Here is a 25,451-nt window from a genome sequence, read left to right as displayed (position 1 = left end):
TAAATTCTAGAACCATAGGCTCCCTCATAAAAATTTTTAAGGTGGAAAGACATATGTAACAATAGATATGAATATATTTGATCTTACAAAATTCAAAAGTTGAGAGTAGATAATTTCAACTTTATGATAGTTAAAAGTTCAGTATTTTAACTCCAGTACAATTGCTTTATGAAGTTTAGGTTATTTAATGAAACTTTAGGACTACAAGTCACACAAGTCATAAGCATTTATTACATTTATGTCCACCTGATTCACTGTTAACAATTGTACTTGGTCAACATGGAAACAGTGAGCGTAAACAGAAACAGCCATCAGGCATCTGGATGCTGACCCATGCCTCCCCCTCTTTGTCCTCTTCCCTGCTGACATGACACAGCTAGCTCTGATCTCCCACCATGCGGTTTTAAGTCACCTCAAACCAAACCAACAGACTCCCAGTTATCTGCAGAAATCTGTGATCACATGAGCCAAAGGGAATCTTCCCTCCATAGGTTGAATTTCTCATGTTCAACACAGCAATGGAAAGCTGAGTAACAGGGTGATAACTGGAACAAAAGACGCCTTTACAAGCTTTATTACTTGCACAGGTTTTTACATGTGTGAATCTTTGTCTTTCAAAGGAACTGGAAAAAAAAATGGATGCTTTCCCACATCTCTCACATTCACAGGCGATTTCTCCATTATGGGTACTTGCAAACACAGGAAGAAAAATGAAACATCACAATTCTGGGGGCTTGCTTCCCCAGGTGAGTGAGCAAAATGCACTGAAGGCAACAGAGAACACTCAATGAGAGAGAGAGGTAAACAACAAGTTTTCTATGAGTCCATTCATGTCAGTAAAGGTGACTAAGAATACTACATGATTTGTCAAGTTTTTGGCATTCAATGGGTTTTTCAACAATGCAACTACTTTCAGGTTTAAAACCCCACAAACAGAAGGCATGTCACAATTTTTTCATTAATAGGGATTCTTTTGAGTACAAGTTGCTTGATGTTATAATATGTAACAAGTGAAGGCCTTCCCACATTGCTTACATTCACAGGGCTTCCTTCAACATGACTTCTTCCATATCCCTGATGGCGAGCAGACCTAGTGAAGGCGTTTCCACATTGCTTACATTAAAAGAGCTTCTCTCCAGTGTGAGTTTTCTGATGTTTCAGAATGTAACTGTAACAAGTGAAAGCTTTCTCACACTGTTTATATTCATAGGACCTCTCTCCATGATGAGCCCTTTCATGTCTGCGAAGGCCAGAGGAGGTAGTGAAGGCTTTCCTGCACTGCTTACATTCATAGGGCTTCACTCCAGTGTGACTCCTTTCATGTCTCTGCAGTTCATCCGACATGCTGAAGGCTTTCCCACACCGCTTACATTCATAGGGCCTCTCTCCAGTATGAGTCCGTTTATGTCTCTGAAGGTTGGTAGAAAAAACGAAGGCTTTCCCACATTGCTCACACAGATAGGGCCTCTCACCACTATGTGTTTGTTCATGTGTGTGAAGATGAGTGGATCTGAAGAAGGCTTTCCCACATTGTTTACATTCATAGGGCTTCTCCCCAGTATGGGTTCGTTTATGAATTCGAAAGGAAAAGGAATGAGTGAAGGTTTTACCACACTGTTTACATTCATAGGGCTTCTCTCCAGTATGAATTCGTTTATGAATTTGAACATAATAGGAACTACTGAAGGATTTTCCACATTGTGTACATTCACAGGGATTCTTTCCTGTGTGACTTTGTTCATGTGAACGAAGCAATCTGGCTGTTGAAAAGGCTATGCCACACTGTTTACATCTATAAGGCTTCTCTCCAGTATGTAATCGTTCATGTATGTGAAGGTAAGCGCACGTAGTGAAGGCTTTCCCACACTGTTTACATTGATAGGGCTTCTCTCCAGTGTGTGTTCGTTTATGTATGTGAAGATTACTGGAACTAGTAAAGGCTTTCCCACACTGCCTACATTTGTAGGGCTTCTCTCCAGTATGACATCGTTCATGTATATGAAGGTGATGTGAACTAACAAAGGTTTTTCCACATTGCTTACATTCATAGGGCCTCTCTCCAGTATGAATTCGTTTATGTCTCTGAAGGTAAGCAAAACACTTAAAGGCTTTCCCACATTGTTCACACTGATAGGGCTTCTCTGCAGTATGAGTTTGTTCATGTGTATGAAGGAGAGTGGACCTAATGAAGGCTTTCCCACATTGCTTACATTCATAGGGCTTCTCTCCAGTATGAGTTCTTTTATGTACTTGAAGGTAATAGGATGTACTGCAGGTTTTCCCACATTGTTTACATTCATAGGGCTTCTTTCCTGTATGAAATTGTTGATGTGAGTGAAGCTGACTGGACGTAGCAAAGGCTATTCCGCATAGTTCACATCTATAAGGCTTTTCCCCAGTATGCACTCGCTCATGTATATGGAGGTAAGTAGAAGTGGTGAAGGCTTTCCCACAGTACTCACATTGAAAGGGCTTCTCTCCACTATGAGTTCTTTCATGCTTTTGAAGGGTATTATAACAAGTGAAGGCCTTTCCACATTGTTTACATCCATAATGTTTTTCCCCAGTATGACTTCGTTTGTGTACTTGAAGGTAAGAGGAACTGGTGAAGGCTTTCCCACATTGTTCACATCCATAAGGCTTCTTTCCAGTATGAATTAGTTCATGTTTTCGAAGGTAACTGGAACAAGTGAAGGCTTTCCCACACTGTTTACATCCATAGTGTTTCTCCCGAGTATGAGTGCGTACATGTTTTTGAAGGTAATTTAACTTACCAAAGGCTTTCCCACACTGCTTACATTCATAGGGTTTCTCTCCAGTATGAGTCCATTCATGTGAATGAAGCTGACTGGAAGTAGCAAAGGCTTTCCCACATTGTTTGCATCTGTAAGGCTTCGCTCCAGTATGAGATTGTTCATGTAGGCGAAGGTAAGAAGAAGTAGTGAAGGCTTTCCCACACTGTTCACACTGGTAGGGCCTCTCTCCAGCGTGCGTTTGTTTATGTATGTGAAGAGAAGAGGAACGACTGAAGGCTTTCCCACATTGTTTACATATGTAAGTCATCTCTCCAGTATGAGTTTGTATGTGTATTTGAAGGTATTTTGAACTACTGAAGGTTTTCCCACATTCCTTACATCCATAGGTCTTTTCTGCATTATGAGATCGTCGATATTTTTGAGAACATCTGGAACAACTGAACTCTTTTCCATATGTCAGACATCCATGAGGTTCGTTTACAGTGTGCATTGTCAGTGGTTCTTGAACATTTGTGATAGAAATTAAACATGTTCTCTTCTGCTTTAGTTCATGTGGCTTCCCTCCACTCTCCACATTCTCATATGGTTTGTTTGCAGAGTGAGATATGATGGGCCTGTTAAGGAAAAAATGATACATGAAGACTTGTCCACACATACTGCTTCCACATGCACTTACTCTAGTAGGAAAGTCCTGGTTAACACTAAGATTTGGAATCTCACTGAAGGTTTTTCCACACTGAGCACCTTACCTTTTTCCAGAACCTACCATAGACTTCTGTTAAAAATTACCAGTTAATTTATGCTTGGCTCCTTAATACTTTTATATGCATCAGTCAGTATTGCACTTATGCTATCATTAATGTCAGGGAAAGTACTGGTTTCCTGTCATGTCTAAACTGTTTGGAACTCAATGGCATGATTACTTTGCAACACCACTTCTCCATAGCTACTACTGAAACAGTGATATCATGAAAGCAGCTTGTTAGCACTGGCAGCAAGTCACTTATTTTGAAAACACTAAACATGGATCTTACATTAAAGTTCACTTTTTTGGTTAAAAAAAGAATAAATATAATATCATCCTGTCTTCTCTGCTTGTTTGTAAAATAATAGGACATGCTAGAATTCCCTCAAGGTACTCTCTTTCATCTTGTGAGTACAAATTACCTTACATCCATCCTGGAATGTGTGTTCTGATCTTCAATGTTCTGGTCCTCCCATTTGTCTCCTAAAATGTAGACCCAGAACAATCATTATAAATAACATCGACTTCAGAATAAATTATAAGATTGATAATATAAACAACTGCGATACACCATTTGAAAAGATGGAAAAAAAGGGAAAAAATTATGGTTAGTTATACTACAGAGTATATTGACATTAACCCAAATTTATTTCCCAAAGTACTCCCTCTCCACATTCCAAATTCATGAGGAACAAAGACTCTCACTTGCCAGGCCTGGTGACACATGGCTGTAATCCCAGCAGCTTGGGAGGCTGAGTCAGGAGGATCTGAAGTTCAAAGCCAGCCTCAGCAACTTAGCAAGGCCCTATCTCTAAGTAAAATGTACAAAAGGGCTGGGGATGTGGGTCAGGGTTGAGTACACCTGGTACAATCCTTGGTACAAAAAAAAAAAAAAAAAACCCTTCCCAACTACTCAGTGTTTGATTATTAATGAAACACCATCCTTACCTACAGAAGCCAAGTTTCTTAGGACTTCCTGCATCACGTCTCTGTGGAGATTCTTCTGGGAAGGATCCAGCAAAGCCCACTCCTCCTGGGTGAAGTTCACAGCCACATCCTCAAAGGTCACTGGGATCTAAAATATCCCACAGAAGAGTGGTGCAAGCCAGGAGAGATTAAGAGCATGAAGGCTCTGTCTCTACATGCGAGATGTTCTCATACCTCTGTGATCTCCAAATATTTACTCCCTGATTTTGTCACTAAAACGTGTCCTCTCTGTCTGCACTCACTAAGAACTGAACTATCCAGAAAAGCACTGGCAGAGCAAAAACACCCTTCTTGTTATACAGTACAGGGAGTAAGTCATGCTCCCAGGTCACCTCTAAAGTCTTTGTAGGGTGCACGTCTAATACATGGAATAACGAAGCCCTACGGCCTCGTGCAGAGAGAGCTGATCTTAGTCCTCCTGACAGTACCTGCCCTTAGAAGACCTGATGGCAAAGTTGGACCTTGCTGGTAGGGGAGCTAAGGATCTGGGTGGGGTCCCATCCAACTAAGTAGTAACTGAGCCACAGTGCTGAGAGCAGGCAAACAGCATGATCTTTACTGAACATCCATCTTCCTTCAGAAAGCCTACTATTTTGTTCCACTCTTACCTTAGAACCTAAAGAATCACCACCCTTCTGCAAAAAAAAAAAAAAACACAAAACAAAGAACAGAACCCAATGCTCTGCTCAAGGAGATGGGAGCATCGCTGACAGACACGGTCTTGTCTAGGTGGTCACAACGTGTTCTCTGGGGACTGAGAGAAATTAGAAAGCTGCAACTGGTTTACTCCAGACCAAATCTAACAGACCAGCAAACAAGAACAATGACCAATAAACAACTTGCTAATTTCTTCTGATACTGTCACAGAAGAATGGGTTAAGTGGAAAGATGTGTGTATCTTAGGAAAAACTCAGTATCACCAGAGGTCACCTCCTCTATGACACCCTTGCAAAATTTTATAAATCTCCAAAATAGACTTTAGAGTGATCAAGAAAGTACTTTTTCGGCTGCTGGGGATGTAGCTCAGTTGGTAGAGTGCTTGCCTTGCATGCACAAAGCCCTGGGTTCAATCCCCAGCATCACAAAAAAAAAAAAAAAAAAAAAAAAAAGTACTTTCCCAAGTCTAACAGGAATAACAAATAAGTAACAACTGTTAACACTGTCTGAACAGCAGACTGGCGGCTTATCTAAGATACAGTCACGTGCCACATAACGTTTTGCTCAAAATGTTTTTGGTTAATAATAGGCTGTTGTATACAAAAGTTGTCTGCAGTAAAGGCATTCCTTGTGTGTGCAGTGAAGCTGGTTAAACACAGCTGGCAACTGCGATATTTGGTAAAGCGACATGCTGTGGAGGATCATCAGAATTTATAATGAAAATTTATACTCAAATCTACTAGAAAATCTTGAAAATACTGAAAAATTCCAAGAGATGTATGACATACCCAAAATAAACCAGGAGGGTATAGAAAACTTAAACAGATAAATATCAAGTACTGAAACTGAAACAGCTTCTAAAAGTCTTTCAACAAAGAAAAACCCACGACCACATGGATTCTCAACCGAGTTTTACCAGGCCTTTAAAGAAGAACTAATACCAAATTCGCCTCAAATTAATCCACAAAATAAAAATGGAGGGAACACTGCAAATTCATTCATGAATAAAGACACATCAGGGGTGCACTTCTGAAAGTCAGCAGCCTGGGAAGCTGGTGCAGGAGGATTGCAAGTTTAAAGTCAGCCTCAGCAAGACACTCCAAGGAAAGAATATCTCAGGCCAGTATCACTGAGGAACATAAATGCAGACATCCTTCATCAACTATAAGCAAACTGCATAAAAAAACATACGATCAAGTGGACTTCATCCCAGAGACGCACGTTTGGTTTAACATACAGAAATCAATAAATATAATGCACCATATAGAGTTCAGGACAAGAATCACATCCTTAACTCAATAGATACAGAAAAAGTATTTGACAAGGCCCAGCACCCACTGATGTTAAAGCACTAGGGAAACAAGGGACAGAGGGACTCATGTCAACTCTGTGAGGGATACATGTGAAAAGCCCAAGGTCAACACCATCCTGAGTGGAGAAACGCTGAGAGCAGTTCTTCAAGGAACACCGTTCCTCACCAACATGTACAACCTTAAAATCAACAGACATCAGGGGTGAGCGTGTGTCCATGCTGAGAGATCTCCTCAAGGAACACTGTACCTCACCAACATGTACAACCTTAAAATCAACAGACATCAGGGGTGAGCGTTTGTCCATGCCGAGAGATCTCCTCAAGGAACACCGTACCTCACCAACATGTACAACCTTAAAATCAACAGACATCAGGGGTGAGCGTTTGTCCATGCCGAGAGATCTCCTCAAGGAACACCGTACCTCACCAACATGTAAACCTTAAAATCAACAGACATCAGGGGTGAGCATTTGTCCATGCTGAGAGATCTCCTCAAGGAACACCGTACCTCACCAACATGTACAACCTTAAAAATCAATAGACATCAGGGGTGAGCATTTGTCCATGGGACACCAACAGAGTGATATGGCACCCCAAGGAACTGTAGAAATACCTGTCACCATGCATGTGGAGAGGTGGTGATACCTGGAAAGAATGAAGAAGAAGATGACAAAGCTCAACCCATCTTCACAACATAAGCACACATCTAGCTGGAAAAGAAGGAAAACCCTAAAAAGCCACAGGGTTCTACAAAACCCAAGGCTGAAGGACGAAAGGCTCTCTCCATGACAACAAAAACGCGTCAAGGACGCCTGCTCTCTCCACCTCTAGACAGTACAGCAAGAGGGTGCTACCAGGGAAACCAGGAAGACAGTCAAGGTGTTCAGAACCCAGGGAAAAACTCACACAGCCCCAGACACTTGACGCAAAGTCCAGGACTTTGTCAAGCAGACACAGGTGGGTGCAGGAAACACAGACTCAGACTCACTCACCTGCAGAGCCAGCAGCCACAGGCACCAAGCGGGAGGAGGCAGGCAGCCTCTGCACCTTCACTCCCTCTCCCCAACAGCGACCACCTGACATGGTGCACATTTGACTTGAATTTCTGGCTTCCTGCTCCCTAGAGTTACTGCAAGTGGACAGGGCATTTGATGGGGTTTCTCACGGCTGCACCTACCCTGCTACACAGGGGGATCAACTCCTGGGAAGTCGTGGGCTCTAACAGATATGAACACACACAGGTCTCACACACCTCCTCACAGGCACAGGACCACGTGACTTTCACAGGCTGAATGTTCAACCCCATCTCGTGTTACATTGGTGGTTCCTGGACCCCAAGCCATTTCCCAAAGCTGGGGTAACAGAAATGAGCTCACCATGTAGGTCCACATGAAACCCTGCACCACAACGGTCACACAAGCAGTACCCGTGGTGTGCACCACAACGGTCACAAAAGCGGTACCCGCAGTGTGCACCACAACAGTCACACGAGCGGTACCCATGGTGTTCAAACCTGGGAAGTGCACAAGAGGAAGACCTGAGCCCAAGGTCAGCAGGAAAAATTCATACACAAAACTCAACAAGAACTAACTGATCATCAAAAACCAACTTCTGTACACATGAAATACTGAAAGGCAATTAAAACCCAAGAGCCACGGTGACTGCAACAGCCTCGAATATCACACAATTGCGCGACGCAGCTCCCTGGAACGTGGTTGGCAGCCTCAGGAGGATTCGCCTGTCCTGCTGAGAACCCTGGGACTCAGCACTGAAGTGAAGACAGCCCCCTGAGTGCCCATGTGAAATCCACCTGCGGCAGGGACCCCGTCCCACCACGATTCACAATATCCAGGCAGCGAACCAGCCCCAGTGCCCACCGACAGACGAAAGGTAGAGAAAACGTGGTGTGTATGAACAACGGGATTTTACTCCATCATAAAGAATGAACTTTTGTCATGGGCATGGAAATGGGTGAAAAACAGGCTGAGTGAAATAAGTGACAGTCAGAGAATCAGATGCTGGAGGTCTCTTCCCATGTGTGGGAGGTACAGCAACATGAAGAAGAACCTGTGCAGGAGGGATCCCACGAAAAGGGAAGAGATCAGTGCAGCAGAGAAGGGAGACTGAGGGGAAGGGAGGAGGAACGGGAAGAGGGAAGAGTGGAATCAAAGTGAACAAACCATGAGACATGCAAGCATCAGTGCATCACAGTGACTTCCACAATCACGTTAATCTATGAAGCACTGATCGAAAAAAAACTATGAGTACATAGAAGTAAGCCCAGTAGAACAGAGGAAAGGACACAGGGAGAGAGGAGGAGGGCGGGGGAGTCACTGGAACTGAGAGGGAGCAAATTACCCCCATGCTGCATATTATGTAAAAAATAAACCCAATGTTCGTCAGGGATCGGGGTGCACCCGTAATCCTAGCAACCGGGGAGGCTGATGCAGGAGGACGCAAATTTGAGAGAAGCCTCAGCAACACAGCAAGGTCCTAAACAACTTAGTGAGACTGTCTCAAAACAAAAAATAAAAAGGGGTGTGTGTAAGGCTCAGTGGTAAAGAGCATAGACTCAATCCCTGAGAGCACAAGAACAAATAAATTTAAAAAATTATGTATGACATTAATGTACTAATAAAAATGGAAGGAAAACAGAGCCAAAAAAATATTTTTTGAGAAAACAGGAGCGTAAGTAATGCCCAGTGTTTGATACCCAAAACCACAAAAGAAAGAAAAGAGACACCATAGCTTGTTAGGATCATCTTTCCTAAATTCCAAAAATATGTCCAATGAATAAAATGATTCAAGAGAAGTTTTTTTAAAAAAGTATATTTCACCTTTTAAGCTATGAATAAATAAATTTCAGGAAAACCTGGGCCTCAGATTAAGGGAGCAGATCATTTCAAAGTGAGAAACACAGAAATGGTCAGGTCTGAACAAGCACAGACAGGTCAGGGTCCAGGGCCTGGGAAGACCCCTGCCAGCTGGGCCTCCTCCCACCTGGTCCTGCTCACTGAAATACTCCCTGGCCGCCCTCCCAGGAGACCTGCACCAGGACTCCATCTGTGAGGCTTTTCAGGTTTGCACAGCACTGCACTGGTCTGGGTGGCTCTCATGCTCTGGAGAGTTCTTGCTCCTTGACAACTGTGAGAGATGCGAGGGGCAGGAATCACTGCTGACCTGGCCCCTCAGCACCAGCATCCACAGGCTGCTGCCCACCTGTGTCCAAGGAAGGGGAACAGGGCTTGGGGAAGACCATGTCCCAAGGAGGCAGCTGTCTAGATGAGGCCTGTTCCAGGAGGTTCCTCAGCACCAGGGCCTCCAGCTGCTCCCCTGGCAGGCTGCACCCCACACCTCAGGCTGTCCTCCACAAGGAACTAACCCAGGGCCTGAAATTGCCTGCACCCTGCAGGACACAGGGCAGCCTTGGGCAGCTTGTGGCAGCCCCAGGGAAGGACAGGACAGTGGCTGAGGACACAGGACCCTGTGAAGAGTCCAAAGGGAACCTCTGCCCAAAGACATTAAGGTGTCTGTGCCTGGGGGAGGTGAAGGCAGACAGGCCCAGAGATGTCTCTCAGTGCAGTGCTGACCGCTTCTCTGCCATCCCACAAGGGCAGATGTTCACCGACAGAAAACAAACCTACAAATTATCGTCTACCACTCCTGAAAAGCCAACTGAATGCAGAGAGAGGAAGAACTGACAGTGCTGTGAACTGGAGGGGGCGTTGGAGTTCGGAAACATGGGGACGGGTGTGCGTTTAGGGGCTGCTGCCTGCCAGCCCTAAGACGGGCTAGGCTGGGGAAGGAAAGGGAATCTGAAACGCATGGAAGATGGGGTGGGGCAGATGAGCCTCCTGGGAGGAGAGGGACAGGGACCCCTCAGTCAGCATCCTCCACCCAGGAGCTCACACCTCAGTCACGAGCCCCTGAGGCCCTCTGCCTACACTGCACACTCAGAGCCTTGGGCAGGGGTCCAGCTGTGCACTGAGGGCTCTGCCAAAGTGGCTGCAGACCAGGCAGCACACTGGGAACCACCCTGGACCAGCCCACACCAAGGCCTGAAGGCATCAGGGCTGAACTGGAGCAGCATCTGACTCAGCTCTGGGTGGGCCCACTCTGGAGCTGACAGAGGGAGGCCAGAGTCCAGCCACCCCTGCTCCCACCAGTTCTAACCAGCCCACCTCCCCCAGGAGTCCCAGCCCCACCACTCACCATTTCCTGCCTTCTGGGGAGTCCAGACATCCTTCCTGGGGATCTCACAGCACCTGCAGCTCACAGGGAGACAGTCTCAGCCAGAGCCACTGGGGCCTCACACAGCAGAGGAGCAGTCCTGGAGATGGATTCTGAGCTGCACAGGGTGAGAGACCAAGGCCTGTGACTGTGGAAGGCCACCCCCTCCCACCAGCTGCCTGCTGACTGCCCAGGGCTGCACAAGACCCCTCTCTCACCCCAGCCCACACATGCACACTGTGGGGCCATGAGTGACAGGGGATGGATCAGACTCCTGGATAAGTGACATAAGAAGGACAGATTTTTGGCACAAGGCATTTTTAGGCAGGGTATCCACCCAGCAAGGGACCCACCAGGAGCACATTTCCACATAGAACTGAACCTGGCTTTCCACAGCAGGCCCTGTAGTCTCTCTGCATCTTCTGCCTGTACAGTCACATGCATGTGTGAGGAATCACACACTCTGTGAAGGCAGCCCACCCTGACCTCAGAGAAGGTGGGGGCCAGGTCAGGCAGGACTGGAAGGGAGATAGACAGGCTTCCATCCCTTAGGAAGAGCTGGGGCTGCACAGCCAAGCATCCTCACACTTTAACTCTGTCAACTCATTTCCAGACAAGAAAATATAGACAACAAGGAAATGCAATTACGTTCATGAAAAACTAGTTATATGGCAATAAAAGGAATCAAACGGAAAGAAAAGCAAACACCTGAACCTGCTCAGGTAAGGAGCCTGCTTCACCCACAGGTCAGGATGAAACCCACTTGCAGAGGGGTGACACACTGCCAAGCTGGGAGCCAGACTGACTGTGGCTGAATGTGGCCCAGGAGGGCTGAGTCCCCATGCCCAGGAGGGGACACCAAAGGATTTACCTCTGGAGGCCCCACTTGCCTGCTGACCTACAGGTTTTCTGAGTCTTTCTCTCTTCACCATTTGAACATTCTGAACTCTTTGACCTTCCTGTCACATCGCCTCTTCTCTTGAAGAACTCTGTATCTACTACCCTTTAGAACTGTTCCGTTATATAAGTCCTGCCTGGGCAAGGGTACAGTCACGAGCAGGGAGGGAGGGCAGTGGGCGCCTGCTGCTGGACTCGATGCAGTGCACGGCTCCGTGGGATTTGTGGTTCTGGCAGCTGCTGACCCCACTATTCCAGTCCATGAGGTGACCAGTGCTGCAGATGTCACAGAGACCCCGGGTATTAATTTCAATGCTGTGTGCCGTTTGCTTCTGTCCTTGTTATTGTTTGTTTCCCCCTTTTCTGTGCAGTGGTAGGAACCGACAGGGACTGTATAACTTCACAGGGTCAACATTCTGCTTCTAAGGCTCCACCACATCAGCCAGCACACAACCCTGCTCCACATACAAATGAACCACGCTCAAACTTCAGCGACACTTAATACCAGGAATAAACCAGAAAAAATCCCCAAACTAACAACTAGGCCTTCAGTAGGAATGGCTGGGATGGGTCAGTCCCACCACTGGGCATCTACCTCCACAGCAGAAAGAGAACTAACACAACGGCTGTGAAGATCACAGCTGCAGGGGTCTGAACTAGACCACCAGCTGCCTCTAGAATGCACAGAGCTGTGAAAGAAGAGCCATCGCAGACCGTGGGCCCCACGCACCCGGCAGCCCACCACACATCTGCCAGATACAAACGGAGGATCCCACTCTTCTGAGATCTACAGGAAAAGGGGATCCTCAAGATCTGACACCATGCACACTACATCAATAAACACTGATCATCAGAGGAACTAGCAGGAGAACATACCACAAAATCCACACGAAGTACTGAAAATGTAGACACTTTTGCAAGAAAAAACTGTCCTTAAAAGACCACAAAAAAAGAAAACAAAACAAAAAAAACACAGGGTGAATTCAGGCACGGTGGTACATGGTACATGCCTGTAATCCCAGAGACTCAGGAAGCTGAGGCAGGAGAATCACAGCTTCAAAGTCAACCTCAGCAACTCAGGGAGACCCTGTCTCAAAACAAAATATAAAAAGGACTCGGGGTATGGATCAGTGGGTTAATGCCCCTGGGTGCAATTCCCATTACAAAAAAAAAAAAAAAAGTCTACACAATTCCTTACATCTTATCATAATGTTATGAAATTAGAAATCAACACAAAAACAACAGAAAGTTGTTACACAGTTCACAACTATGAATGCCTACGTAAGAAAGCCAAACAGTTCCCAAATGAATAACCTAATGATGCAGCTCAAGACCCTCAAAAAACAAGAACAAACCAACTCTAAAACCAGTAGAAGTAAACAATATCAGAGTTGAAATCAATGACACATAAAGAAATACAAAGGATCAATGAAAAAAAGAATTGGTTCTTTGAAAAGATAAACAAGAGCCCTTAGCCAAACAAATCAAAAGGAGAGATGACCCAAATTAACAAAACAAAACCAGAGATGAAAAAAGAGAAATAACCATAGACATCACAGAAATTCAGGATCGTTATGGACTATTTTGAAAACTTATGGTCTAATAAATTGGAAAACCAAGACCAATGGATAAATTTCTAGATACATATGCATGACTTGCCCACAGTGAATCAAGACGCTAGAAAACCTGCACAGACCGAACCCAGTAAAGAAATAGAGACAGGAGTAAAACACAAACAAACAAACAAAACCCAGCTTCCTATAAGGAAAATCCCAGGTCCAGATTGATTCTCAGCCAAATTCTACCAGACATTTCCAGAACTAATATCGATGCTCCTCAAATTATCCCATGAAACAGAAAGAGAGGGAATACTTCCAAATTAAAACCAGTTTAAGGACACTTCAGAATTCATTCTATGAAGCCAGTATCGTGCTCATACCAAAACCTGATTAAGGAAACAAGAAGGAAAGCAAATTATAGAACAGTATACCTGATGAACTTAGATAAAAATCCATAAAATTCTGCAACAAATTATATTCAATATATTAAAACCACAATGCATCATGATCAAATTGTTTTTATCTCAGGGTACCAAGGATGTTTTAACTAACTCAAATCAGTAAAAGTAATTCACCCTATAAATAGAATTAGGACAAAAATAATCACCTGGTTATCTCAATATATGCAGAGGAAGCCTTTGTCAAAAGGCAGCACCCATTCGTGACAAAGCCACGCTGCACCTGCCAGGGAGCTCACCATGCTGCACCTTAACCTCAGGGTTCTATGGCTGCAATCAACTCTACCCATCCACACACTCTGCAACTTAAACCTCAGGTGACAGTGGACACGTTTTTTGTTACATATTAGGAAACTCAGACTATAGAATTGACTTTTTATTTCTTTTCTTTGGTGGCGCTGGGGGTTGAACCTATTCATGCTAGACAAGTACTCTACACTAAGTGGCCACCCAGCTCTACAGGTGTGTAACTCTGATGGAGAACATTCACCCTACGCCTCCTTCCTTCCTCCCTTCTTCTTTTCATAAGTACTTTTAAAGTCAACTTCCAAGTCATTCTTGTATTTCCCTCAAGGGAAAAGGTCACCCACACTTCAAACAGAGGAGGACTCTACCAGTGCACATGCTCCACACTCCTTCAAGTCCAAATGGCAACACATTTTATTCAAAGCCAGTTTTGAAGGAAAATACAAGTGTTTGTTTTCTATTTTTCTTCTTCAGACAACTCAAGTGGAAGAAAAAACTTATATAAGAGAAAGGGCAGCAAAGTGAGGAAGAATATGCAACTTCCACGTGCAGACTGACGTCCCTGAGCCAGACAGACCCCAAGTCAGTGACTCCCGGCAGCTGCAGGAGGAGCCAGCCCTCTCAGCCCCAAGAGCGGTTCACAGGCAGGAGCCACCTGGAGGATGCAGGACGCAGCCTCAATTTCAGCTCCTGCAGGAACTGGTATCTTAGGGGTTTGCCCCCAGCCCTAAGGAGCCACTCAATGAAGGAACACTGGGTTTGAGACCCTGCTTCCTGCTCATTTTGAAGAGTGTGAACATGTAAATTCACTGCTCCTGGGAGTACAGAGGGACAGGAACTCCACATGCCACTGCTGCTTCACACAGAAGCCCCACTGAGCTCAGACTGGCAGACGCCTTCCTGGCAAGCTGCACACTCTGGGTGACCTGGGCTGCAGGAGCTGGCCCAGGGCCTGCACTGCACTGCACCCTGCAGGACAGGGCAGCTGCAGGCACCTTGGGCAGCTCCAGCACCGCTGACACCCACCCCCCAAGGCAGGCCAGAGGCTGAGGACGCATCGCCCTGTCAAGGTCCCAAAGGGACCCCTCACCCAAAGACATTGGTGAGGCTTGTGTCGACGCGCGATCAGGGACCAGAAGCGCAATCCCACTGCTTCCTCTCAGAACAGGATCCATTTCATGCTTCACCACAGCCCTTCCGACTCTGTCCCTGTGGCATTTGAAAAACTGACATATGTTTTCCGCCTCTCCTGCTCCTTGACCTTGGGGAAGCAAGATTACCCTTCTGCCCACCCCGAGGCCAAGTAACTGTCCTTGAGAACACACAACACAGGTCTTCAGGGACAGTGACAGAAGAACTAAGAAACAGCCCTCTCCAGCTCTGCAAGTGAGTCATGACCCCTGACAGGCCACCCCTGGAAGGTCGCCTTTGAACCACCTCTTTGAAAGTCCTCTCTTCCCCCAAAGGGCAGAATCGCAGCCTCTGGAACAGGAGTGCCCTGTGTTACTCCTTTGACAGCAAAGCAGCAAACTTTCTCCTTTGTCTCAAAACCATGCCCTCGTTACCAGATTGGCCTTGGGGACAAGCAGGATCAGCGTTTGGTAGCACACTGGCACCCACCGGCACCCAACAAGGGGTCCAAAGCGGCCCCTACTCCAGCCGCAGCAGGTTTCTGGGGCAGGTCTGGTAGCTGGGCAGCCCCTCCATGCTGAGGATGCAAGGTGGCTCTGAGGCAGGAGAGGGGCGAGTCTGCCTCGGGCTGAACAGAGGAGCTCTTCCTGCAAGTAAAGGGAGGGACTGAGGGGCTGTCCCAGCACTGGCTGAGGCTCCCTTTGCTGAGGGAACACCCGCCTTCTCTCCCTGAACTGCATGGGTTGCTGCATCAAGTGGTCAACTTCGAGAGAAAGGACACTGAACAGACTGGGCCATCTCGCAGACCCCACTGGTGTACAACCCCACACCCTTGATGCCACATATCTGATCCCCCTTCATGACAACTGTGGTGCTGCTGGTGTAGGGGTCATGGCTAAGTGGGAGTAGGAAACAGGGACTCTCCCCCAGCGGGTCTCTTTCAAAGGCTCCCATCTGCTGGCCATGAATTCGGGGAACCCCACTCATTGTCTGCTTTTGATTCTGTCTGTAGGAACCATTTTAAAACACGGGCAATTCTGTGTTGATCCTACTGGGAGTCTCGGGAACGATCTTGGCTGAAAAGGTAATCCATAGGTATAAAACGAAGAAAAAGATGTTTACTGTGACAGTCTAGCTTTGAACGTCTGTCTGTCTCTAGGGAGGACAAAGAACGAGACTCACTTCTGAATTATCGTGAAATCTTACAGCTGGGTGGGTCTGTCAGGTGACGAAAGTGGAAGAGATCTGTATGAGCAGGTATTTATGCAGTTGCACAAGGAGGACTCTGAACAGGCAGAAGCTAATTTGATGGTGTGAAAAGACGCTGCCTCTGGTGAGCAAGGACAGTGGGACACCAGGGAGACCTCAGTCCTCTCCACCCAGCGGGCCGTCCCAGCACTGCTTCTCACTGCAGCCCAAGGCAACCTCTGATCACCCCACTGTGGGTCAGGGACCGCAGCCCTGGCTAAAGCCCAGGAAAGCTGCCTGGGCTGTAGAGAAATGGGCGAGGAGGACCTGGCCTCTGCCCTGCGTCCCAGTCCCTTTTGCCTATGGTGGGGATGGGGGTGGTCTGCAGAGGCTGCTGGCCCAGAAGGATGTGGCAGTGGATTCCAGCACTGCTAGATTATGACCCCAGGACAGGAACGGTCTCGCCTTTGAAGGTGGGAGAAGACTCCATTTGGCCAGGGGACACCCATCACTGGGGCAAAGCAATTCTTGCTGTGACAATTGCCTATCAACCAAATTCAGGGGGAGGACTGGCAGGATAAAGAACTGCATGTAGAAAAGAGGCAAAAGAAACAGCTTTGGCTCAAAAGCAGATAGATGGCTAAAATACAGAAAACCTCCTGGGCTCTGTACAAAAGCAGCAGCTATGAAAATGGAGCGGAGCCCTGCAGGCTGCTATGCCCCACTGAAAATGCTAGAGGCCCTGGGCTGTGGGTACGCTGCAGCTCCACTACAAGAGCAGGGCCAAGCTCATTCAGAGACTAAGAGGAGACACCTGTGTGGCTCGCACTGGAGACAAAGCCCCTCAGGCCTGAGACCAAACCAGCCTGGCCTGCTCCCCACCTTGCGTGTCCTGAGCCAGATGCTCAGCTCTTTCTCTGGCCAGTGGACCCTTGTGCTCAGCCTTGCCTGCTGCCCACAGAGTTCAGGTACAAGGGCCCCTTCGACTCCCCATGTAAGCAGGCATCTTCCTCTTGGCTCTGCTGGTTTCTGCAGACAGAGGTCCCCAACAATCTCTTTATGTTCAATGTGACCTTCATTGGACAGAGTACACTGGACATAAGAAGGAAGCTTCAGCAGATGGGAGAGGGGGATGGCCAACTGACACAAAGTCCTCACAGCTGGCTGACAGTGCCTTTAGTGGATGCCTGGGAGGAACAGAAACTGAAGCCAGCAATGCTTTGTTGGCAGACCCTGCAAATGACTCTGCCGTGTTTGGGTCCCTGATGCCGAAACCCTTGTATGAGGCTGAAGTGGAAAAGAAACAGAAGCTTGGAGCCCAGAATGTCAGGTGCCTCTGAGAAGTTAAAACACAGCCCTGGGACAGGCCCTGCCCTCGGCCAGCCTGACTCACAGCTCTGTCCTGAGTGTGAAACAAGGTCCATTCTTGCAGTTCTCAGACACCGGGAGACACGCCTTGCAGTTCTCAGACACCGGGAGACACGCTGGCTAGGAGCCCAGCTGCCAAAACAGCTGGACCCCACGCACAAGGCCGATTACTGCCTGCTGGAGCAAAGGCCAGCCTGTCGGAGAATCCAGATGCCAACCACATATCAGTTCGGACACCTCAGCCTGACCGGGAACAATGCAAACACTTCTGTACTGAGAAGGAGAAGAAATGGGCCAAATTAGGGGTTTTGACTTCTGGGGTAGAACTGCCTGGTGAAGACCAAGTTGCCATGGGCTCCTCCTCCTGCCTGCAACAGGGGACTGGGCCCTGGAGGAGCACCTGCCTGAGTGCTCACCTTGGAAGGGGAGGCTACTGACCTTCAGCAAGCCCCACCTGCCAGGGCCATGCCACCAACCAACTCTTGAGCAAGCGAGTCGAGCTCTGCCTTGTGCACCCAAAACAGTGCCAAGACCAAAGGGCAGCCCATGTAAAGGGCAGGAGACGCAGAAAAGCCCAGGCTTCTGATGACTGACAGGTACAGTCTGCAGGAAACCCAAATGTCTGTTGAACTGGTAGACACCTTCTCTAGGTGGGTCAAGGTGGACCCTGCCAGGACAGAGAAGGTTCTGGAAATGTCTAGAGTCCTCCTGAAGGAACTGATCCCAAGATGCAGAATGCCCTCCTCAAAGGAAGTGACAACGGACAATGTCTCATGGCAGGAGTGACCCAACAAGAGAACACAGCTTTGGACAGCCAGAGGAGGTCACACGTATCCTGTAGATCCCAATCTACAGGGAAAACACAGAAGGTGAATCACACCTTGAAAAAGACTGTGGCAAACAAATGCCAAGGACCCACCTGCAATGGGAGGCGGTGTTGCCAACTTTGCTCGATTTAAATCCAGCCTAGAAGCAGTATGTCAGCGACCCTGCTGCTACCCTGGGAGGGGGAAGGGTGGGCTTGGCAAAGGGACACCAAGGACATGCTGTCAAAGGTTAATTGGTGTACTGAGGGCATTTCCTCCAGGTCCCCATGAGGAGGAGGCACCTCTTCACCTGCTCCAGGGAAACTCCCAAAGAGAAAAATGACATTCCATTCCAAGACCCCACTTGTCACCAGCTTCAGCAGGAAGTAGCTTACAGATGTCGTCGCCCACTTCTCCACAGAAATGGGAGGTAGACATTGACAGTGGGAAATGTAAGGGGACTCCATTTCATGCTGTGAACATAACCCTGTAGCTTATTTCAAGCCTGACATGGGTTTTTCCCCCTCCCTCCTTACCCCCTTCCCCCTCCCTAACCCTGGGAAGGGGGACTGGCATTCCCGTCCTAGCATCCTAGAACTGCTCAGCTGCCCTTGAGCTCACACACCACTGCACAGAAGTGCTTCAGACTTGGCACAGCACCCGCAGAGCTAAGAAGCAGCCTCTCCCAGGGCACCCCTGGACTGCAGCCCCTGGGACGGGGGTCCCCTGTCTCTCCTCTGCTGGGAAAGCCATAAATCTTCTTTTTCCTTTTATCTGAAAACTGTGTCTTCCTTATTGGGTTGGCAGTGGGACAAGGCCTGAGGTTTCTGTACCACTCTGTCTGTATGCTGCCTGGACACATGCATACAATATTAATGAAGTGCTAGCACAGGAGGGAAAAATGAATGCAACTGCCAACAGAAGAAACGAACTTGAACAACTCAAGTCCCATAAGCAGGGGAACAGCTGAGCGCAAGTCCAGGGCTCGGCTCCACAGCACTCCCCTCTACAGATGCCAGCTGCAAGGCAGGAGGGCCAGCCATCCTGCTGAGGGCAAAGAGCTACAAACAGGGACTCCCATTACCCCCTCCTCACGTTCAGTGAGTTCATTTGAGCCAAGCGAATCACTGATGTTCACTTTGCTCTAAAGGATGCAACTTAGGATTGGCCAATGAAAAAGAAACTGCCAAAGGGAATCCTGGGAAAGATCTATGATGAAGAAACCCCTCCTCTGCATTCTGCTGGAGCAGAGCCTGCACAGAGACCCCTTCCCATTAGGACTCAGGAGATGCTCCCTTTTCACCAGGGCAGACACACCCTGATCCCGAAATGCCTCCCCTCTTTGTTCCCTCATAAGCAATTAGCTCAACACACTTCTCTTCAGGGATCAGAACAAATACTTGTTGATCAAACTTGCCTCCAGTTTCTCTCCCTCCTCCAGGACCCTGAACTCTGACCCACTGGCCCCTGGAGCCAGCACAGGACCCCTCTTCCTGCCCCCTCCTGAGAACAGGCTGACTTCTGGAGAAACACTCTGACCTGGGATCTGACCCTGCCCCTCCTTGCTGCCTCCCCTCCAGCTTCTTCCTAACCCTGCCTGCCCTCCCTGGGGAGCAGCCCTGTTCTGCAGGAGCTGTGGGTGCCTGCAGAGCTCACCTGGGATTCCCGCCCCCGAGTGCACTACTCCTTCAGAACAGGGGCGCTTCTTGCCCAAATCCACACTTGCTTCATTGCACACTCTGGGGACCGCCCTGGACAACATCAACTGCACCCTCAGGAAGGGCATCCCTTAGCCTTCCCATCGTGTCCCCCACCACAACTGCCTGAGGACCCCAGCTCTCCAGAGCTCTGGAGCTTCTCAGCCTAAAGGGCTCCTTCCAGGGTTGGTGTGAGCAGCCTGGGCCTCTGCAGGGAGGCTGCCCAGAAAGCTCTGACTGGACCTTCAATGGCCTCCTTTTGCAGGATCTAGTCTGGTCTTAGATTGCAGTCAGAGATCAAAGATCTCTTCTTCGAAATCAAATATGAATCAGAAGACACTTAGTGTTTAAGGAACCCATTAAAATCACTCAAATGGGCTCAGCTGGTGGAGTGCTTGCCTCACATGCACAAGGCCCTGTATTCAATCCCTGGTAACACCAAAAAAAAAAAAGTCACTCGAACTCAGTGTTTATGTTTATAGGAGAAAAATTTTACGACCCTTACATTTAACACTTCAGTAGGAAAATCAAAATTATCTACCTTGTTTAGAAAAAAAACATGTTATTTAGTTACTATTTCTGAGATAACATTTGGTAATCAATCATCACAAGTGACTACCTGGGAGTTGTTCAGTTCCTGGCAATAGAATCAGTGTTAAACATTCACTGCAGTTGACAGAATATAGAGCACAGCCATCCACTGTTAAAACCCTGCAAAATATAGGCCCTTGGGGCTGGGGACATAGCTCGCTTGGTAGAGTGCTTGCCTAGTATGCACAAGGCCCTGGGTTCAATACCCAGTACCAAAAAACAAACAAACAAAAAAGAAAAAAGAACAAAGCAGGCTCTTATGTTTTGGCAAATCTTTGCAATAAAGAAACCAAGTTATGTACCGTGCTTTGTTCTAGGAATGCATTCATTTCTGCAGCACACTGTTTCCAGGTAGTATTCCCAAGCAAACCCTGAAATTCTGTTTTAAATTAGCAACACCCCCACCACCACAGGTGGGAGAACACATCTGAGAAACTCAGTAAACTTACTCTGGGGAAGAAAAACTGTAGGTAAGAATCTTTAACTAATGGAATAAAAGACTAAATGTTTGGTTTCTTTTTTGTTGTTGTTTTTGTTTTTTAACCCTGACTTATCCCTCAATCTTGCCCTTTAGGAATATGTTCTAATCTTTCAGCTCTACTAATAATCATATTTTGCAATCAATGAAAAACTGAAGCTAAAATAAGGGAGCAATTCTTTCCAAGACAACTAACCCAGGGAGGGGCAGCACCACTGGACACTGACGTGTCAGACTTGAGCTTCAGGTCAGGCATCTGTCACCAGGAACATCCTCCCACCCTCCTGCTGCTCAAGAGCTTAGCAGGGTTTTTGCTGCACCTTGCTGAGGTCAGTTTTCCCTGCTCTTCATGAAGACTGTTCTTCCTTCCCAACTCTGAGAGAATCCAGAGGGCATGGTCCCTGTACACCAGCATCTCATCCTGACCTTGGTACCACCAGCTGCTCCCCTGAGAGGCTGCAGCCACACCTCAGGAAGAGGTCTCCCAGGGCCTCTAGGAGGAGCTGACCCAGGGTCTGAAATTCAGGGCAGCTGTGGGCCCTTGTTGCAGCCCCAGGAAAGGACAGCACAGTGGCTGAGGACAGGGGACCCTGGCAAGTTGCCCAGAGACACTGCACAGATGTTGTACCTGAGCAAGATAAAGAGAGACAAAAGTACTTTGAAAACTCAACTTGCAATTCATTTCTCTGCTTTCCACTCATAGGAAAAAAACAACACAAAACAAGCATACAATTCAAATTAAGTGGCATCCAGTACGCAATGAAACTACAAACATTAAAACACTGTCACTCCAATACAGCCTTGGGAACAAATAGCTGACAGTGTGCCCTGACGGGTTCTGAGAGACGCTCACCAGTGCAAACCCAAAGAATGGTCTGTGACTGCACTAGAGCAGGAAGCCAAGCTTTTGCAAGATGTGGCACCTGCACAGTTGTGACAATCAGCATTTCATCCCTAGGGCGGAAGGTCCCTCCCCCAGTTCCTCATCAGCTGAGCACTTCAGGTGGAAGGTCTTCTCTGAATGTCCCCTAGGGTTTACTGTCTCCTATTGTGTTAAAGAAGTACACCTTTGCTTGTCCCCCTCCCTCTGTTCTCCTGTGGCAGGGAAGTCTTCTTGGGGAGAATATATCTAGGCACAGACACAGTTCTCAGTTCTTTACCTAGTTACTATTTCTAAACAGAAAGATCTCCACTTCTGTGGGTCTGGACACTCCCTCCCCACCTGTTTGTCAAGGGCTGTGCAGGTGGAGCACTCTGATCTGCCTGTCCACAGGCTGTGGTGCAGCTGAGTGTCCACTGCTTGTGACCTTCTGCTCTGCTCTTTCTCCTCAGGCTGCCTTCTCACATCCAATTTTACACTGAAGGCTAAATACTATATTCTGAAAATGAACCCCCGGACGTTCTATTTCCCAGAGGATGCAGTTGGCACCTGGGAATGTTGGGAGAGAACTGGTATTTTTGCTGCCAGCCATGGAAGAAGTGAGGCTCCAGAATGGAAGATGTATTTGAGACCCTGCTTCCTGCACATTTTGCATGTGTGCCTGTGGTGAGCGCAGGTTACTCCTGGCAAGTGGGGCCCCCCTGGGCAGCACTGTCACACTCAGGGCACACCCGGGATCCCCTGACACTCTCCTGTGCTTGTGGTAAGTCAGAATGGAAAGGGGGCAGCTTAAGAGCTGACAGGCTGTGGTTTTGCACGCTGACACAGGCAGCTCCGCGTACTGACAATGAGCCTCAGGGCCTGGCAGGACCCTCAGCAGCAGAAGCAGGAAACAAGTAACTGGGACGGAAGAATCCCGTTAGGCTTAGTGCAGTAGGAGCCCCGACGCTGTGTGCGCCCTGTCCCAGGTTGTCCACAGCCTGCACCCACACAGGAGCGGAGAACGCACCCTCCAATGGAACTGCACCAACCCCCCGCCTCCAGGCCCCGAACTACCTTATGATGGAAGGGAGAGGCCTTTCCTGCCTTCGGGGCTCAGGTTTCGGGGAATGCGCCCAGGACCCCGGCACCACTCGAGCGCTCTTCCAGACTTCGGTGTCCGCGCCCTCAGGTCCCGCTACACCGCACACTGTGCGCGGGCTGCAGGAGCGCCCGGGACGACCTAGGGAGGTCGCCAGAGGCGGGGGACAGGACGCCAGGGACTAGCCCGCGGGCTCCGGGTGACAGGCCCAGGGCCACCCGCTATCCTCGGGGACCCGCGCCCAGCCCACCCCGCGGGTCCAGGGGAAGGTCCCAGGGCCACCCGCAGCCGAGAATCGGCCACGCCCCGCAGCCGACCTCGCGGACCCGCGCCCAGCCCACCCCCGGGACCAGGGGACAGGGCCCAGCGGGGACCCCGCCCAGCCCACCCCCGGGACCAGGGGACAGGCCCCAGGGCCACCCTCCAGCGGGGATTCGGCCACGCCCCGCAGCTCACACGCACCCCGGGTCCCACCAGCCCTGGTCGCACACGCACCATTTTTGGACTCCAGAGTGACACAGCGACCTCCTGAAGTCCCTCACGGGGCTGGGGGGCGGGGAAGACTGCGCAGGGTCACCAGGGACTCCACAGCAGAGGACGCCGGGCCGCGGAGGAAGGAGCTGCGTGGGTGGAGAAGAAAAGCCCGCGAGACCGCGGAAGCCCTCCCCGCCCCTCCGTCCGCGCGCCTGATTGGACCGCTCCGCCCCAGCGCCCTGACGGACGCCTCCAGGCACCGCCCCAGCCCCGAGCGACAGCTAATGCCACCCAATCCCTGGCTGAAGTCGGCAGAGCGACAGGCGCTTGCCCCGCCCTCTGCAGCAGGACTCCCTGCCCGCGGGGACCTGACCCTGGCTGGGAAGGGTTTGTATTTCTCCTGGTGTAGAAGGTGGTGTCTGAATGGGAGTCACAGAGGCCAGCGCCGCGTGGAAACGAACGTGCGGCCAGATCGGAAGTGTCAGAACCAGAACGTCCGCTGAGCGTTCTCAGAAGGCAGTGCCCGCTTTCAGTGTCAAATGACGGACGTGGAAAGGCAGCTGCAGGGAGAGCAGGGTGGAGAGTCACGGGAGGTAAGGCGAGTGTGGAGGTCGCACCTGAGGGACGGTGAGAGGGAAGCCCCACCGCCGTGGAGGGAGAACTAGACCAGGCAGTGGGACCAGGCCCTGGGGCGCTGGCCCATTCAACCTCACCTGGAGGCTGACCGCAGACAGCGAGGAGCGCCATCAAGGCCCAGTTCACAGAGAAGACCCTGAGGCTCCCCGAGGGGACACCTTCGACTCAACACACGTCACACAGGAGTGGACCTTAGGAACGGGTCTCAGTAAGGAGTGAGCCTTGCTTATTCGGGGCTTATAGTAATTTAGTGATTAAGTAATGTGTGATATTGGTGTGATTAGAGTTAAAATAACTATAATACTTGTGTGATTAGCATCAAATAAAAGCCAATTGATTTTGAACCAAATTTATTCTCATCGACTCCTCCTTGCCGCTCCTGACAGTTTCTCTTCCTCTCCTCCTGCTCCTCCCTAATCTCTTCCTCTCCCTAATCTCAGGCGAAACATGATGTCCTTTCTTCCCCATCCCGGGCAGATTTGTAAGTCCTTGAGCACACATTCACCATGGGAAGGAAGTCATCCAGACTTGGGGATGGCACCAGAAGATCTCAGAAATGACTGTCTCCCAAATCAACAAGTGAATTACAATTCCAGGCAGAGAATATGTGCAATGTAACCTTTGAATCACCTTTTTAAAAGCTCCGTCTTCCTGCTGATGGGAAAAATCAGCCTTTGGGATAGGAGGTCCCTGTGCTTCTCCTTTGCTAGCAAACCAATACACCTTTTTGCTTTTTCTCAAAACCAGGGCCTTGTTATTGGATGGGCACTGGAGACAAGGACTGAGATTTCAGCAACACCTAACCAACAGAGATAAACTACTTAATAGCCAAAATGCACTCCAACTGAGATAGGAATTTGGGATAAGGTAGATACACGAAATCTTAAGGGAAACACCCGAAAGCCCATTGAAATGCAGAATGAAGCCACAGAGATGCAAACTTTGCAAACTTTGGCCCTTGTCCTTGGTCTTTGCAAAATGAGGAAACTACACAAGGGCAGGGAAACTGGCAGGAAATCGTGCAGCTCCACCCTGGACCCCCCTCCAGTCTAGCCCCTCATCCAGCCCTTCTGTACATAGTGGACCCTCATCTCACTCAGGGTCATTTCTGGACACAGCCTGCATTCTCCCTTTAATGTGTATCTGCCTTCCTAAATAAACCTCAGTCTATGCCTTGCTCTGGATCCTGCTGAAATTGTTTCATTTTATATACCAAGGACCCCAATGATGTTGAGTTCCCCTCTCTTCTGGGACTCCTCAGACCCTTCTCTTGT

The 25,451-nt window shown here is 48.7% G+C and overlaps 1 protein-coding gene across 1 annotated transcript; it reads right to left on the bottom strand.

The window, feature by feature from the left end:
- Positions 1-208: 208 nt before the first annotated feature.
- LOC124973363 (zinc finger protein 709-like) lies at positions 209-23,686 on the bottom strand. Its single transcript, XM_047537318.1, has 6 exons — positions 23,563-23,686; positions 23,043-23,208; positions 10,670-10,805; positions 4,450-4,576; positions 3,924-3,984; positions 209-3,370 (listed from the first exon to the last, which is right to left on the bottom strand). Exons 3-6 carry the CDS (start codon positions 10,697-10,699, stop codon positions 1,120-1,122), a joined length of 2,469 nt encoding a protein of 822 aa, XP_047393274.1. The 5' UTR covers positions 10,700-10,805; positions 23,043-23,208; positions 23,563-23,686; the 3' UTR covers positions 209-1,119.
- Between the last annotated feature and the right edge of the window lie 1,765 nt (positions 23,687-25,451).

The sequence above is a fragment of the Sciurus carolinensis genome (genome assembly GCF_902686445.1).
Source record: "Sciurus carolinensis chromosome 19 unlocalized genomic scaffold, mSciCar1.2 SUPER_34, whole genome shotgun sequence".
Classification (NCBI taxonomy): domain Eukaryota; kingdom Metazoa; phylum Chordata; class Mammalia; order Rodentia; family Sciuridae; genus Sciurus; species Sciurus carolinensis.
The sequence above is the reverse complement of the archived record's forward strand: the minus strand, read 5'-3'. Positions and strand labels throughout refer to the sequence as shown.